Here is a 17,052-nt window from a genome sequence, read left to right on the forward strand (position 1 = left end):
AGTCACCATTTTATTAGCATTTACTATGTATCAGTGTGCCGGGCATTAGGGATATAGAAGAAACATATAGGCCCCAACCTCAAAGAAGTTAATCTTCAAGTGAAAAGCAAGGAGATGGGAATCCTTATGACAGGGAGGTTTAGGGTATGAGTATGAATTTGAAAAATGGGTATGAATTTAGCAATCAGAAATTGGGTCATTTCAAATGCGATAGGAAGGACACTCCTATGATAATCTCAAAATTAATGTAGTAAGAACACTTGAAAAAATTCAACATTCTTTCAGGTTAAAAACAAAAACCTGGGAATAGGAGACTCCCTTAACTGGATAAACGGTTTCTATAAGAACCTACAAAGGACACCATAACTAATGTTGAAATACTGAGAACATTCCTGTAAAAATCAAGAACAAGTTCAGGATGTCTAGTAGTATCACTTCTATTCTATAGTTTGCTGAAAGTCCTATACAGCGTAAAAAGACCAAAAAAAAAATAATAAAACTATACGGCGTGTAAAGGGAAAAAACAACACTATCGTTACTTACAGATGATATAGCTACCTACAAAGAACTTTCAGATAAACTATTAGAATTACTAAGATAATTTGGTAAGGTTTCCATGCCATGTTTAGTCACTTCAGTCATGTCTGACTCTTCGCAACCCCATGGACTGCAGACTACCGGGCTCTTGTATCCACAGGATTTTTCAAGCAAGAATGCTGGAATGGGTTGCCATTTCCTCCTCCAGGAGATCATCCCAACTCAGGGACTGAACCCAAGTCTCCTGCATTAACAAATTAACAAAGGAAATGGAAACCCTTTAAAAACCTTATGACTCGATGGACATGAGTTTGAGTGAACTCCGGGGGTTGGTGATGGACAGGGAGGCCTGGCATGCTGTGATTCATGGGGCAGAGAGTCGGATACAACTAAGCGACTGAACTGAACAGAACTGAAGGATAAAATTGAAAACTGAAAATATTATTGGGCAAAATTAGAACAGGTATAAGTAAGTGGCTAGTTATACTAGATACTTGGATTGAAAGACTGACAATGTCAATTTTCTCTAGTTAGATCTATAAATTTGATGAAATTTCAGTAAAAAAAAAAAAAATCCAAGAGGTTTTTTGGGGTTTTTTTCTGGTATGAAAATTGATACTTCATTATGAAATGCATACAAAATGCAATGGGTTAATAATCACTAAGGCATTCTTGAAGAAGAAAAAGATAAGAGTATTAAATCTACCAGACAGCTTTAGTATATAGGACATTATGATATGAGTGCAAGGCTGGATAAAGACACACAGATAATGAGATATAACAGAGTCCAAAAACTGACTCACACATAAGATATCTAATATACGACAAAAATGGCACTGCTGAGCCATGAGGAAAAGAAAATGTTCTAAGTAACTGGTTTTTGTGCAAACTGGATAGTTGCTGATCCCCTATTTCCCACTATTTATAAAATCAGTTCCAAGTGGATTGCAGATCTAAAAAGCAAAGACAGAACAATAAGCCTCTAGACCTGCACTCTCCTATACAGTAGCCATTACTCATATGTGGCTAATTTAAATTAGTTAAAATTAAATTAAAATTAAAAATTCAGCTTTTCAGTTGCATAAGTCCTTTTCAAGCACACAACAGCCACATGTGGTTTGTGGCTACATTATTAGAAAATGCACATATAGAATACTGCCACCATCACAGAAAGTACTATCAGACAGTGCATCTCCAGAACAAGGATCAACAAAACTATGGCCCATGGGGTAACCTGGGCACATCACATGTTTCTGTAAATTAAGTTTTACTGGAACATGGAACACAGACACACGCAACCATTTACATATTGCTATGGCTGCTTTCAGGGGCTTCCCAGGTGGCACAATGGTAAAGAATGTGCCTGCTGATGTGGCAGACACAAGAGACGCACACTTGATCCCTGGGTTGGCAAGATCTGGCAAGAAGGAAATGACGGTCCACTCCAGTAGTCTTGCCTGGGAGGTCCCATGGACAGAGGAGCCTGGCAGGCTGTAGTCCATGGGATCACAAAGAGTCAGACCGAGTGCACACACGGCTGCTTTCACACTACACGGCAGAACCGAGCAGTCTTGACAGAGGACACATAACCCACAAAGCCTAAAGTACTTATTATCTGACTTTTCCCCAAAATGGTGCAGACTCCTGCTCTAGAAGCTAACACAGGAAAATTTACTAATAATCTTGGGTTCTTTAACAGATCATGATAATATAACCTTGTTATATTGTTAAATGGAACAAAATTAAGAACTATTCATCAGAAAACTTCATTAATAGACTGAGAAGGCAAGTCATACAATAACAATGTTAAATGCATAAAGACAGACCTCTTTTCCAGAATATATTAAAAACCTATACAAATCAATAAGAAAAAGAAATGGACAAGAAATTGGAGGGGTATGTCACACACACAAAAAAAGGAACACCCAAATGGCAAATAATATATCAAAAGGTGCTTAAAAATGTCAGCTCTTCTCAACTTCATGTACAGATAGAACACAATCCCCCACACAAAGTGCCAGCAAGTTATTCTGTGCATAATAGCAAACTGATTCTAAAGTTTCTATGGTGAGGCAAAAGACCCAGAATAGACAACACTATTGAAAAACAAAGGCAGAGGGCTGGCATTACTCAACTTTAAGACTCACTATAAAGTTACAGTAGTCAAGACAGTGTGGAACTGGTAAAAAAAAAAAAAAAATAGACAAATAGATCAGTGCAACAGAACAGAGAGCCCAGAAAAAGACCCATACAAATAAAGTCAACTAATCTTTGACAAAAGAGCAAAGGCAAGTCAGTGGAGAAAGGATAGTGCTAGTATTAGTTGCTCGGTCGTGTCTAACTCTTGGCAATCCCTTGGACTGTAGCCCACCAGACTCCTCTGTCCAAGGGAGTTCCCAGGCAAGAATACTGGAGTGGGTAGCCATTCCCTTTTCCAGGGGATCCTCCTGACCCAGGGATCAAACCTGGTTCTCCTGCATTGCAGGCAGATTCTTTACCATCTGAGCCACCAGAGAGAAAGGATATGTTTTCAATAAATGATGCCAGGACAACTGGACATTCACATGCAAAAATAAACCAATCTGATGCAGACTTTACACCTCTCACAAAATGTATTTCCAAAATCACAGACCTAAAAACAAAATACAAAACTACAAAAATTCTAACAGATAATGACATAAGACAAAATCTAGGCTCAGTAATGAATTTTTAGATATAGCACCAAAAGCATGATGAAAGAAAATCTGACATGTTGGACATCATTAAAATTAAAATTTTCCGCTCTGTGAAAGACACCATTGAAAGAATGAAAAAACAAGCAACAGACAGGGAGAAACATTCACAAACACATCTGATAAAGGATATATCCAAAATATACAAAGAACTATAATATTAAACTCAACAATAAGAAAACAAAGAATCCAATGTAAAAACAGGCAAAGATCTGAACACACACTTCATCAGTGAAGATGGCAAACATGCATATGAAAAGATGTTCAATTTTGTGTATTATTACTGAACTACAAATGAAAATGAGTTATATTTATCTACATATCTGGATAGCTAAAATCCAAAAACTGACAACACCAAATACTAAGGAGGATGTAAAGCAACAGGTCTCATTTATTGCTAGTAGAATGAAAAATGGCCACTCTGGAAGAAAGTTTGGTAGCTTCTTACAAAAGTAAACAAACTCTTACCATACATACTATCCATTAATTGCACTCCTTGGTATTTAACTAAGTATATGAAAAACTAATGCCCACAAAAACCCTGCATATGGATGTTCATTTATAGCAGCTTTAAAAACAACCGTCAAAATGTTGAAACAACCAAGACGGCCTTCAATCTGTGAATGGGTAAACAAACTGTGGACGCTTTGAGCATTAATCCAAAAAATGGAATATTAATGATAAAATTAGCTACTTAGTCACAAAAAGATGTGGAGAAACCTCCAGCACATAGTGTTAAGTGAAAGAAGCCAGTCTAAAAAGACTATGCATTATTTGATTTCAACAATATGACTGAAAAAGGCAAAACTATAGCAACAGTGGAAAGAGCAGTGATTGCCAGAGGTAGGGGAAAGTGGGGTGAGATAAGCAGATGGCGCACAGATTTTTAGGGCATTAACCTTATCTCATATGATACTGAAATGGTGGATACATAACATGAAGCATTTTCCAAGGCTAACAGAATTATACAACACAAAAAGGGAGCCTTAATATAAACTGTGGGCCTTTTCATTAATAATATTGTGTTAATATCAGTGCATTTGTTGCAACAAATATATGGCGCTAATGCACGATGTTAATAACAGGAAACTCTCTATGTGTGTATAAGTGTGAGGGGCATGGATAGTGTATGGAAATTCTCTGTACTACCCGCTCAATATTTATAAAAAAATAACAATTCTTTTTAAGAGGTACTCAACCTCACTGGGCCTGATGGAAACACAAGTTAAGCTACAGTAAGACCCAGAGATTGTCATACTGAGTGAAATAAGTCAGACAAAGAGAAATACTGTATGATATCATTTATACAAAGCATCTTAAAAAATGGTACAAATGAGCTTATTTACAAAACAAGAGTCACAGATATAGAAAACAAGCTTATGGTTAATAAGGGGGAAGGTGAGGAGTGATAAATTAGAGATTGGGATTGATACGTATACACTACTATATGTAAAACAGGCAACTAATAAGGACCTACTGTATGGCACGGGGAACTCTACTTGATACTCTGTAATGTTCTATATGGGAAAAGAATATAAAAAAGAGTGACTATATGATGATGTATAATTGATTCACTTTGCTGTACACCTGAAACCAACACAGCACTGTAAATCAACTATACACCAATAGAAATTAATTTTTTAAAATCTATAATTAAGATACCACTGGACATATGCCAGAAGGGCTAACATTAAAAAATGCACACACACACAATATCAAATGGTGACCAAGATTCACTAACATGCTGAAATCGCAACCTCATACAAATGCTGGTGGGAGTATAAATGCATAAGCTCACTTTATAAAACAGTTGAATACCTTTTGGCTCTCTGAGCGGCACCATGGCGGTTGGCAAGAACAAGCGGCTTATGAAAGGAGGCAAAAACGGAGCCAAGAAGAAAGTGGTTGACCCATTTTCTAAAAAAGATTTGTATGATGTGAAAGCACCAGCTATGTTCAATATAAGGAATATTGGGAAAACACTGGTCACGAAAACGCAAGGAACCAAAATCGCGTCTGATGGCCTCAAAGGTCGTGTTTTTGAAGTGAGTCTTGCTGATCTGCAGAATGATGATGTAGCATTTAGAAAATTCAAGCTTATTACTGAGGATGTTCAGGGCAAAAACTGCCTGACTAATTTTCATGGTATGGATCTTACCCGTGACAAAATGTGCTCCATGGTCAAAAAATGGCAGACCATGATTGAAGCTCATGTTGATGTCAAGACTACCGATGGTTCCTTGCTTCGTCTGTTCTGTGTGGGTTTTACTAAAGAGCGCAACAATCAGATTCAGAAGACCTCTTATGCCCAGCACCAGCAGGTGCACCAGATTCGCAAGAAGATGATGGAAATCATGACCCGAGAGGTGCAGACAAATGACTTGAAAGAGGTGGTCAATAAATTGATTCCAGATAGCATTGGAAAAGACATAGAAAAGGCTTGCCAATCTATTTATCTGCTCCATGATGTCTTCGTTAGGAAAGTAAAAATGCTGAAGAAGCCCAAATTTGAATTGGGAAAACTCATGGAGCTACATGGCGAAGGTAGTAGTTCTGGAAAAGCTACTGAGGATGCTGCTGCTGCTGCTAAGTCACTTCAGTCGTGTCTGACTCTGTGTGACCCCATAGATGGAAGCCCACCAGGCTCCCCCATGAGACAGGTGCTAAAGTTGAACGAGCTGATGGATACGAGCCACCAGTCCAAGAATCAGTTTAAAATGCAGACTCTTGATGGTGACAAATAAAAGATCTTATTTGTGGTAAAAAAAAAAGAAAATAAAACAGTTGAACATCAGCTAATGAAGATGAACATACCTGTGCTTTATGACCCCACAATTCTATTCCTACACTTATACCCAATAGAAATGAGTGTGTGGGAACACCAGGAAGACACACACAAGAATGTTCACAGTAGCACTACCCATAGAAGCCTCCTAATATGCAAAATGAGAAAAAATAACTCCCTCAAGATGGTTGTTAGGATAAAATGTCACCTATATGAAGCGCTTAGTTTGCTACTGCACCTGGCATGTACACAGTGGATGGAAGCCACTATAAATTATTATTCATGGGCTGCATCACTTTAGTTTTAAGTTGCAAAACCAAAAACACAAAAATGTACTTTGACTTGCAGAAAAAATGTAGGAATTTATTAATGAGAAACTGCACCATTCTCTGAGTCTGTCACAAAAAGATGGAGAACCAAGCACAAAAAATACAGAGAACCAGGAGGGCCAGGTGGGGAAGACACAGCCCAGGTCAGGTCACTGGAGTAGCTGGGAGCATAGGTCACACATGCCAGAGAGGCCAAGGGCTGAGGAAAAGGAATGTCTGGTCCCCTTGATTCTCTAAGGAAACAGGACTCTGCCTATTGTCAATGAAGAATTTCCCCAAATAAGAAAGTTTTGGATGCTGACAGCCATGAAACAACACATGTCTATTACAAGGGTCCAACCCAAATCTATTCTCTCTTGATTGTATATCCCACTTGATTCCCGTGGTCCTAAAGGGACACCATGACAAATAATATCTAGAAACACAGTACCTACCCTCAAAAGGACAGAGTCTAGACAGAGAAAGAGACACAGAGATTGCTAATTCCCACATCACAAAGTGGATATGGTGGATCAGGGCTGCAAGTTGAGTCCCAAGGAGTCAGCCATGATAGCTACTGCACCCCAAGTCTCAACATAACCCAGAAGAACTAAATCTTGACTAAATCCATCACTGGCCTGTTGCTCTGGATTAGAAGGTATATCCAAGCCAAAGCTCTTCTGGAAGAACTGAAATGGATCCATTTCAGATGAAAGACATCAAATGGGCAAAGTGCAAGAACAAGGTAATAAAGGCAAGAGGCAATTATAGGAACCAGAGGAAAGTGGAAACTAGTCAGGAATCAGCAAGAAAGGTCTGGAACAAGACTCGTGGGCAGGCACTCACAACTGGCTTTTACGATCCACTGGTTGTTGAGGATGGGTGTTTCCAGTTGGCTTAAAGAAGCAGGGTCCAGACAAACATAAACAGCATCTGGTACTCACGACCACATCCCTCTGATTGGCATGTACACCTGGTCCAAATTTGGCCACAAAGATCTTCTCTCCCAGGATCTGAAAGTGAGACACTCATAGAAAGGATCAAGAACCTCAACTAAGACCATACATATATAACATATATTTTACATAAGAAGAATGGGATGGCATCTTGTCAGGTACTTGTCAGGATCACACCAACCTAAGTCTCAGGAAACTATCCTTCTGTCCAGGATGTGATAACAAAACCATTTCTTAAGATCCAAACACCTGGATTTTTATCAACTCAAAATGTGACACTCATGGTAGGGATATCAGATATCAACAAACTAGTACATTTCCTCAGTACTTTAGGGATATCAGATATCAATAAACTAGTACTTTATAGTGTATGCTGCTTTGACCCTCTAGGCAGCCCTTTAAGGAACAGAAATTTTCCACTCCATTATAAAGGGGATGACAATGGCGTTAAGGAAAAGAAGTCACTTGCCCAAGCACCCCAAGCAGAGCATAGGGCAGATTTTTTTCATGAGGTAGATTTTTTTAAAACGAGGATAAATTCTTCCCATCCCTATATGCACACCCCTTTAATGTGATTGCTGAAACTTTCATTAGGAGGTAGAAGACTATCTCTTTCCACCCTTTGGATCTGGGCTTGGCCATGTGACACACCTGGCAGAAGTAGGAAAGTGCCCAAGCATTAAGGTTTGTCCTCTCCAGCTGCTGGGAACACTGCTTAGCAAGAAGACCAAGCTAGCCTCCCAGCTGAAAAGAAACCAGGTAGAGCCATCCAAACCAATATTTTATTTAAAATGTAGAGAGAAAAACAGTTTGCTCCTCCCAGTTCCCAAGAACGGGGGCATGCCAGGCTGCAGGGGCCACATGGGGATGCACCAGGGTCGGCTGGTCAGTGGACAGAGGGAGCAGGAAGAAGCCAGCCAGGAGACTCTACTGTGGTTTCCATAAGAAGGGACAGGTCAGGCACTGTGCCTGTGACTTAACATAAGGTGTTTCGATGAATCATCACAATAATCTTAGGAGGTACTTTAGTATTACTTTCACTTTACAGATGAGGAAACCAAATCCTAGACAGTTACACAATTGTTCCAAAGTCATATAACTAGTACATGGTGGAGCCAGGATTTGAACCAGGGTATCTGGTTATTGGCCCTGGTCCCTCCCAGAGTGAAAGAAGAAAGTGAAAGTGTTAGTAACTCAGTTGTGTCCGACTCTGCGATGTCATGGACTGTAGCCTGCCAGGCTCCTTTGTCCATGGAATTTTCTAGTCAAGAATACTGGAGTGAGTAGCCATTTCCTTCCCCAGGGGATCTTCCCAACCCAGGGATTAAACCCAGGTCTCCTGCGTTGCAGGTAGATGCTCTACCATATGAGCCACCAGGGAAGGCTCCTAGTAACTGGCTGATTCCCACCAATTGTGGCTGGGTCACAAGGATTATGCGCAACTAACAGGCTGGCATGGAAATGTGGAAAGGGCAGGCACTGAGGAATTCCCTGGGTGCTTCTCATCTTAGGGAAAGCTCTCTCTTGGTTCTGATTCTGCCTTTCACAGCTCTTAACACCAGGTAGCATTCATTGCCTTTGGCCCCTTCGGATCCCCCAGTGTGAACCCTCCAGAAAGGAGGCAGGGCAAAGTTGGCTCGGGGTGGGGGTAGGGGGTCTGGGAAGCCAGAGGGAGCTGTGTCATCATGAGTTCAACAAACACATGACCCACACTCCAGGCCCACGAATCCAAGCTGCCCACACTTTTCCTTGGTGGGAGGGGAAAGGTTTGTGAAGGACACTGACTAAAATCCTGAGGAAAAGGGCTGAACAGAAGCTGATGCTCTGAGCCTTCCACCAGCAACACACTGCCTGGGATGGTCAGCCTGTCCCCTGGACATAGAACGAAAAACATCCCCACTGCTTTCCACCCACGCTTGAGCGACTAATTATTTCACTGACTTAGGCCAACCTGCACAATAGGGACTGCCCTCCCCACCGCGGTATGACTCAGGAGGGCTGGGAAGACCCCACTAGAGTAGCCTCTGCTGCGTCTCATCGGAGCAGAGAAGCCCCTGGCAGCCCCCAGCATTGGGGTAAAATAAAAAAAAAATAAATTAAAAAATAAATAAATAAATAAATAAAAATTAAAAAAAATAAAACATTCTAAAGCTCTTAAATTTGGGAGGAGGTAGATAAAGATACTGATTAATTTTAGACATTGTTAACTTGTTTGCACATTAAAATATCTAGGGCAACCACTAAAAGAGTAAACATGTAAGACACAATTTTCAAACTGGTGGAGGGAAAAAATGAAAGAATAAATATATTAAAAGTAAAAAAAAAAAAAAAGAAAAGCTTTTCAAATCTCTGAGTTCCCTGGGAAAAGAGGAGCCACGCCCTCAGCTTTAGTTACACTAGAGGTGTCTGAATATTCCAGGTTCATGAGACTCTCATGGCACCAGTTTGTTCATGATGCCCCTGGGCCCCTAGAGACATCCATCAGTCCCATTCATTACTGAGTCAGGTCCAAGGCACTTCGTGAGTTCGTAGTCATGCATGTATTAGAAACAGAAATTAAAACCAAAGATCATCTTTAGTAACTGCCCAGCAGGACAAGGGTGCCTGGTGGGCAACTCCTCACACTTCATGATGCAACTGGACACTTACACCTTCCACTCCCTTCACACTGATTGTCGCTGGGACTCCCATCTCTACAAACACTACAAACCCCACTTTGCAAAGACGTGACATCATCTAAGGGAATGCAGTGATCCACTGACCCCTTGCACATGGGGTTGCTTTGCTTCCCTCAAACATTCAAAATAAAACCAGCTGAGCCCTGAGCTCACGGCAGCTCCCTGGCAGGCTTGGCAAAGCACAGGACCCACAGTTTATACCTTGGGGGGTGGGTAGCAGGCAGACACCAGGGCCTTTGACAACACAATACAGGGGAGGGGCCTGGGGGGCTCATGGGACAAGGAGCTGTGGGAGGGAGTGAAGGATGGGGTGACTGGGGAAAGGAGGACAGAAGAGACTAAATATATAACTTAACCTCTGCAGGGTTCCCTCCCCCATTGGTAAACGGGACATAACCATAGATGTGTGTTGCTTCCTTTAAGGATTATCATGAGCTCAAATAACATCTCAGCTTAGAAATGTTTTGCCAACTGTAAACCTTGGAACAAATGGTAGATGTTGCAGCCATGATACTTCTCATCCCCAGAGATGATTGGAAGGGTCGTTTTCTATGGATGAATCAGGTAGTTCCACCACCTGAAGGAAATGTGGCAGATTCCAAATGATGCTCACAGCTCTTCTGGGTCCTTTTAGATAACACCTGGCTGGTTATGTACAGGTCTCTGCAGGCTTCGGAAGGAACAGTGACTATTTCAAAGACAAAGTTAAAGCAGATTCCCAAGGGAAGGAAGAGTCCAATCCTGAATTCAGGCAAAGCACCAGGAGCACTCAGAAACCTTAAAAACAATTCCATAAATGCTGTCCTGGGCTTCCTGCTGGATTACAAGGCTTCCCATCAACTATGAATGAAGGGGAGCTTGACTGTATGACAAAATTAATAATGTAGGATGGTAGATGCCAAAGCCATTCATAATCATAATTGTTTCTGCATGCATTTTCTTGATAACTATTTCATATTTGTCAAGAACTAGGAATGAAGTCTCTTCTTTAGATACTTATATGGTCAGGCACCAAACAGGGCTATAATCTCCTGCACACAGTAACTGTGGCTCTGAAAATATGTGTGTTTAAAATCTTACAAACAGCTTTTATTTTTCTAGCAGACTCAGAAGAGTCTGTATCCCTTAAAAAGAACAATCTCCCACTCTTTTATAACATATTTTAGTTTAGATTTTCATAGATGGCTGCCGAAAGCACTTGAATCATGTAAAATTTCAAACTAAAGGCAAATATTAGTTCAGTCCTCAGTCACGTCCGACGGAATGCAAAACCCCAGTCTTCCCTGTCCATCACCAACTCCCAGAGCTTGTTCAAACCCATATCCATAGAGTCGGTGACACTATCCAACCATCTCAGCCTCAGTCGTCCTCTTCTCCTCCTGCCTTCAATCTTTCCCAGCATCAGGGTCTTTCCCAATGAGTCAGTTCTTTGCATCAGGTGGCCAAAGTATTGGAGTTTCAGCTCCAGCATCAGTCTTCCAAAGAATATTCAGGACTGATTTCCTTTAGGATTGACTGGTTTGATCACTTCGCAGTCCAAGGACTCTCAAGAGCCTTCTCTAACACCACAGTTCAAAAGCATCAATTCTTCAGCACTCAGCTTTCTTTATGGTCCAACTCTCACATCCATACATGACTCCTGGAAAAACCATAGATTTGACTAGATGGACCTTTCTTGGCAAAGTAATGTCTCTGCTTTTTAATATGCTGCCTAGGCTGGCCATGAGTTTGAGTGAACTCTGGGAGTTGGTGATGGACAGGGACGCCTGGAGTGCTGTGATTTATGGGGTTGCAAAGAGTTGGACACGACTGAGCGACTGAACTGAACTGAATTGAACTGAGGCTGGTCATAGCTTTTCTTCCAAGAGGCAAGCATCTTTTAATTTCATGGCTACAGTCACCATCTGCAGTGATTTTGGAGCTCCAAAAAAATAAACGTCTGTCACTGTTTCCATTGTTTCCCCATCTATTTGCCATAAAGTGATGGGACCGGATGCCATGATCTTAGTTTTCTGAATGCTGAGTTTTAAGCCAACTTTTTCACTCTCCTCTTTCACTTTCATCAAGAGGCTCTGTAGTTCTTCTTCACTTTCTGCCATAAGGGTGGTGTCATCTGCATATCTGAGGTTGTTGATATCTCTCCCAGCAATCCTGATTCCAGCTTGTGCTTCATCCAGCCCAGCGTTTCTCATGATGTATTCTGCATATAAGTTAAATAAGCAGGTCAGGGTGACAATATACAGCCTTGACGTACTCCTTTTCCGATTTGGAACCAGTCTGTGTTCCATGTCCAGTTCTAACTGTTGCTTCCTGACCTGCATACAGATTTCTCAAGAGGCAGGTCAGGTGGTCTGGTATTCCCATCTCTTTCAGAATTTTCCACAGCTTATTGTGACCCACATAAAGGCTTTGGCATAGTCAATTAATCAGAAATAGATGTTTTTCTGGAACTCTCTTGCTTTTTCGATAATCTAGTGGATGTTGGCAATTTGGTCTCTGGTTCCTCTGCCTTTTCTAAATCCAGCTTGAACATCTGGAAGTTCATGGTTCACGTACTGCTGAAGCCTGGCTTGGAGAATTTTGAGCAATACTTTGCTAGCGTTTGAGATGAGGGCAATTGTGCAATAGTTTGAGCATTCTTTGGCATTGCCTTCTTAGGGACTGGAATGAAAGCTGACATTTTCCAGTCCTATGACCACTGCTGAGTTTTCCAAATTGGTTAGCATATTGAGTGCAGCACTTTCACAGCATCATCTTTCAGGATTTGAAATAGCTCAACTGGAATTCCATCACCTCCACTGGCTTTGTTCGTAGTGATGCTTCCTAAGGCCCACTTGACTTCGCATTCCAGGATGTCTGGCTCTAAGTGAGTGACCACACCATCATGATTATCTGGGTCATGAAGATCTTTTTGGTATAGTTCTTCTGTGGATTCTTGCCACCTCTTAATATCTTCTGCTTCTGTTAGGTCCATACCATTTCTGTCCCTTATTATGCCCCATCTTTGCATGAAATGTTCCCTTGGTATCTCTAATTTTCTTAAAGATATCTCTAGTCTTTCCCATTCTGTTGTTTTCCTCTATTTCTTTGCAATGATCATTGAGAAAGGCTTTCTTGTCTCTCCTTGCTCTTCTTTGGAACTCTGCATTCAGATGGGTATATCTTTCCTTTTCTCCTTCGCCTTTAGCTCCTCTTCTTTTCACAGCTATTGGTAAGGCCTCCTTAGACAACCATTTTACCTTTTTGCATTTCTTTTTCTTGGGGATGGTTGTGATCACTACCTCCTATACAATGTCACAAACCTCCATTCATAGTTCTTCAGGCACTCTATCAGATCTAATCCTTTAAATCTATTTCTCACTTCCACTGTATAATCATAAGGGATTTGATTTAGGTCATATCTGAACAGTCTAGTGGTTTTCCCTACTTTTTCAATTTAAGTCTGAATTTGGCAATAAGGAGTTCATGATCTAGACACAGTCAGCTCCCAGTCTTGTTTTTGCTGACTGTATAGAGCTTATCCATCTTTGGCTGCAAAGAATATAATCAGTCTGATTTCAGTATTGACCATCTGGTGATGTCCATGTGTACAGTCTTCTCTTGTGTTGTTGGAAGAGGGTGTTTGCTATGACCAGTGCCTTCTCTTGGCAAAACTCTATTAGCCTTTGCCCTGCTTCATTTTGTACTCCAAGGCCTGTTACAGGTATCTCTTGACTTACTTTCTTCCTGGGTAGTAGTGCTAACCAATATTTTACAAATATTTTCTCCCTTAGATTGTAAGCCTGCTCAGTAGAAGACATAAACTTACTTAAGTCTGTATTTCCAGAGCCTAATACATAGTAGATGGCCCATAAATCACTGCTGTTTCACTCTATTTCCTATGTCACTTCATACTTGAATAACTTTATGACAGAGCTACCTACTGACATTAACTTCACTTTGCAGTATGGAAATTGAGAACCTGAGAGGGCAGATGATGCCCCAAATTACAATTAGTTTAAAATAGAACCAGGAACAGGATCAGAATCTTAACCCAGGTCTCCTTCATCTAAATTCTACACTTTTTTTTGGGGGGGGGGCATGCCATGTGGCTAGTGGGATCTTAGAGACTGAACTCATGACCCCTGCAATGCAAGCATGGAATTCTAACCACTGAATTGCCAGGGAATTCCCTCTAAATCCTACACTCTTGCAAACACCTAAGGCTTCTGGACAGAGCCTACATGGAGCATGTCCAAAGTTTTAGTTCACTCAAGGATGACAGGAGTCCAAGTCTGCAGGCCTCTGTCTTTAGCGAGGAACCTTCACCTGAGAAGCCCAAGAGAACTGTTTCCTATGGGCTCCAGGCCCTGAGGCTCTTTCTAGGGCATCTTTAATAGCCTGGTGTCCTGCTGCCTCCTTCTCTGTCTCCAGCCCTGAGTCACACTTGTCGGCTTGCTCTCAGTGGTCAGATCAGACTGGCTCTGTCAGTTGTTGGTTCCCCGACTCACTTGGGACCACAGAAAAGGAGAGAACTGGGCTGACCTGGTTTAGTCCCTGACTTTCCACACCAGTGACAAGCAGGACATTCACCATAAAACCCGGGAAGTGCCCCAGAGTTTGAGGAATATATTAGCTAAGGTGAGAAAGAGGCTGCCCAGGAAACACTCCAGGTGAACACTCCAAATGCCTGGCAATAGGCTCCTGATAATCAGTAACTATAGGTTCTAACATTATATGGGCTCTAGTAATAGAATAGGCTTCCGGGCTGCACCCCAAAATAGCTTTAATATTTACCAACAGGAGACAAAGGCTGACTGAATCTGGATATGGGATGTGATTCCTGCTACATCTGCAGGCATCGTTCATTCGTTCAGTCGCTCAGTCGTGTCCGACTCTCCGCGACCCCATGAGTCACAGCACGCCAGGCCTCCCTGTCCATCACCAACTCCCGGAGTTCACTCAAACTCATGTCCACAGAGTCAGCGATGCCATCCAACCATCTCATTCTCTGTCGTCCCCTTCTCCTCCCGCCCCCAACCTTTCCCAGCATCAGAGTCTTTTCCAGTGAGTCAACTCGTCGCATGGGGTGGCCAAAGTATTGGAGTTTGAGCTTTAGCATCAGTCCTTCCAATGAACACCCAGGATTGATCTCCTTTAGAATGGACTGGTTGGATCTCCTGGAGTCCAAGGGACTCTCAAGAGTCTTCTCCAGCACCACAGTTCAAAAGCATCAATTCTTCAGCAATCAGCTTTCTTCACAGTCCAACTCTCACATCCATAAATGACCATAGCCTTGACTAGACGAACCTCGGTTGGCAAAGTAATGTGTCTGCTTTTTAATATACTATCAAGGTTAGTCATAATTTTCCTTCCAAGGAGTAAGCGTCTTTTAATTTCATGGCTGCAATCAGCATCTGCAGTGATTTTGGAGCCCAAAAAAATAAAGTCTGACACTGTTTCCACTGTTTCCCCATCTATTTCCCATGAAGTGATGGGACCAGATGCCATGATCTTTGTTTTCTGAATGTTGAGCTTCAAGCCAACCTTTTCACTCTCCTCTTTCACTTTCATCTAGAGGCTTTTGAGTTCCTCTTCACTTTCTGCCATAAGGGTGGTGTCATCTGCATATCTGAGGTTATTGATATTTCTCCCAGCAATCTTGAGTCCAGCTTGTACTTCTTCCAGCCCAGCGTTCCTCATGATGTACTCTGCATATAAGTTAAATAAGCAAGGTGACAATATACAGCCTTGATGTACTTCTTTTCCTATTTGGAACCAGTCTGTTGTTCCATGTTCAGTTCTGACTGTTGCTTCCTGACCTACGTACAGGTTTCTCAAGAGGCGGGTCAGGTGGTCTGGGATTCCCATCTCTTTCAGAATATTCCACAGTTTATTGTGATCCACACAGTCAAAGGCTTTGGCATAGTCAATGAAGCAGAAATATATGTTTTTCTGGAACTCTCTTGCTTTCTCCATGATCCAGCGGATGTTGGCAATTTGATCTCTGGTGCCTCTGCCTTTTCTAAAACCTGCTTGAATATCTGGGAGTTCACGGTTCACATATTGCTGAAGCCTGGCTTGGAGAATTTTGAGCATGACTTTACTAGCATGTGAGATGAGTGCAATTGTGCGGTAGTTTGAGCATTCTTTGGCATTGCCTTTCTTTGGGACTGGAATGAAGACTGACCTTTTCAGGTAAAACAACATCCAGAAGCACAAGGAACATCTCCTCCTTGTGCTTCATTAGAAAATGAAAGCTTTTCCGAGAAGTTTCCCAGATATGTCCCCTTCACAGAACGACAACACTCGCAGGGGCCTAAACCAATCTCTGGTAAGAGATATGGAGCCACTATGGTTGACTTAGATGAAGCAAGATTTGCCCCTGGAGCTAGGGATGGGCTCACTGATTCCTGAATCCTAGTCCTTGGAGGAAAGATGCACAAAGAAGCAAAAGAAGAGGAGGTGGAGGAAAGGAAAATTGTTCTGTATACCACCAGTATTTCTTACAAAGTTAAATTATCCCACTACTTGTTGATCCTATTATGCAACCATTAAAATAATTATGGGGCACCATGGTTAAATCTTATAATTTAATAAGATGAAAAAAGCAGGAGACAAAAATGTACGTGTATGAGGTTTGCAGCATATAAATATGTCTGTATGTGGATAATACTGGAAATCATGTGCCAGAATGAAGTTAATTCAGAGACACATTAGATGGAGGGATTGAGACTGACTTCACTTTTCAATTTCCCAAACATCCCGTAATGTTAGAAAATGTTAACTGTAAGAATGTGAATAAAACAAAACCCAGTCTATCAGTTGAACTTAACTATGATAGAGATACTGAAAGCAAACAGAGCATGCAGATATTCTAGTCTAGGTCAGGCTCAGAGAGACTCGAAGACCCACAGGCTGTGTTGGAGGGAAGGATTGATTTCTCAAGGTGAAATTCCGAGCATTTAGGCATCTCTGTAAATAAAAAGAAGCTTGTCTTTTATATTAACTATAGCATTTTTTTAAAGCTTGATGAATTTAAACTATGTGTGAAGGGTATGTATACTTTGGGTGGGC

At 41.5% G+C, this 17,052-nt stretch overlaps 1 protein-coding gene across 1 annotated transcript; it reads left to right on the top strand.

Moving 5' to 3' along the window:
• Positions 1-5,110: 5,110 nt before the first annotated feature.
• LOC129547626 (small ribosomal subunit protein eS1-like) lies at positions 5,111-5,985 on the top strand. The gene is made up of 2 exons (XM_055413368.2): positions 5,111-5,845; positions 5,926-5,985. The coding sequence occupies exons 1-2, from the start codon at positions 5,111-5,113 to the stop codon at positions 5,983-5,985; spliced, it is 795 nt and encodes a 264-aa protein (XP_055269343.2).
• Positions 5,986-17,052: the final 11,067 nt, after the last annotated feature.

This window comes from Moschus berezovskii, chromosome 24 (assembly GCF_049115385.1).
Source record: "Moschus berezovskii isolate FMDL1 chromosome 24, NW_MosBer_1.0, whole genome shotgun sequence".
Classification (NCBI taxonomy): domain Eukaryota; kingdom Metazoa; phylum Chordata; class Mammalia; order Artiodactyla; family Moschidae; genus Moschus; species Moschus berezovskii.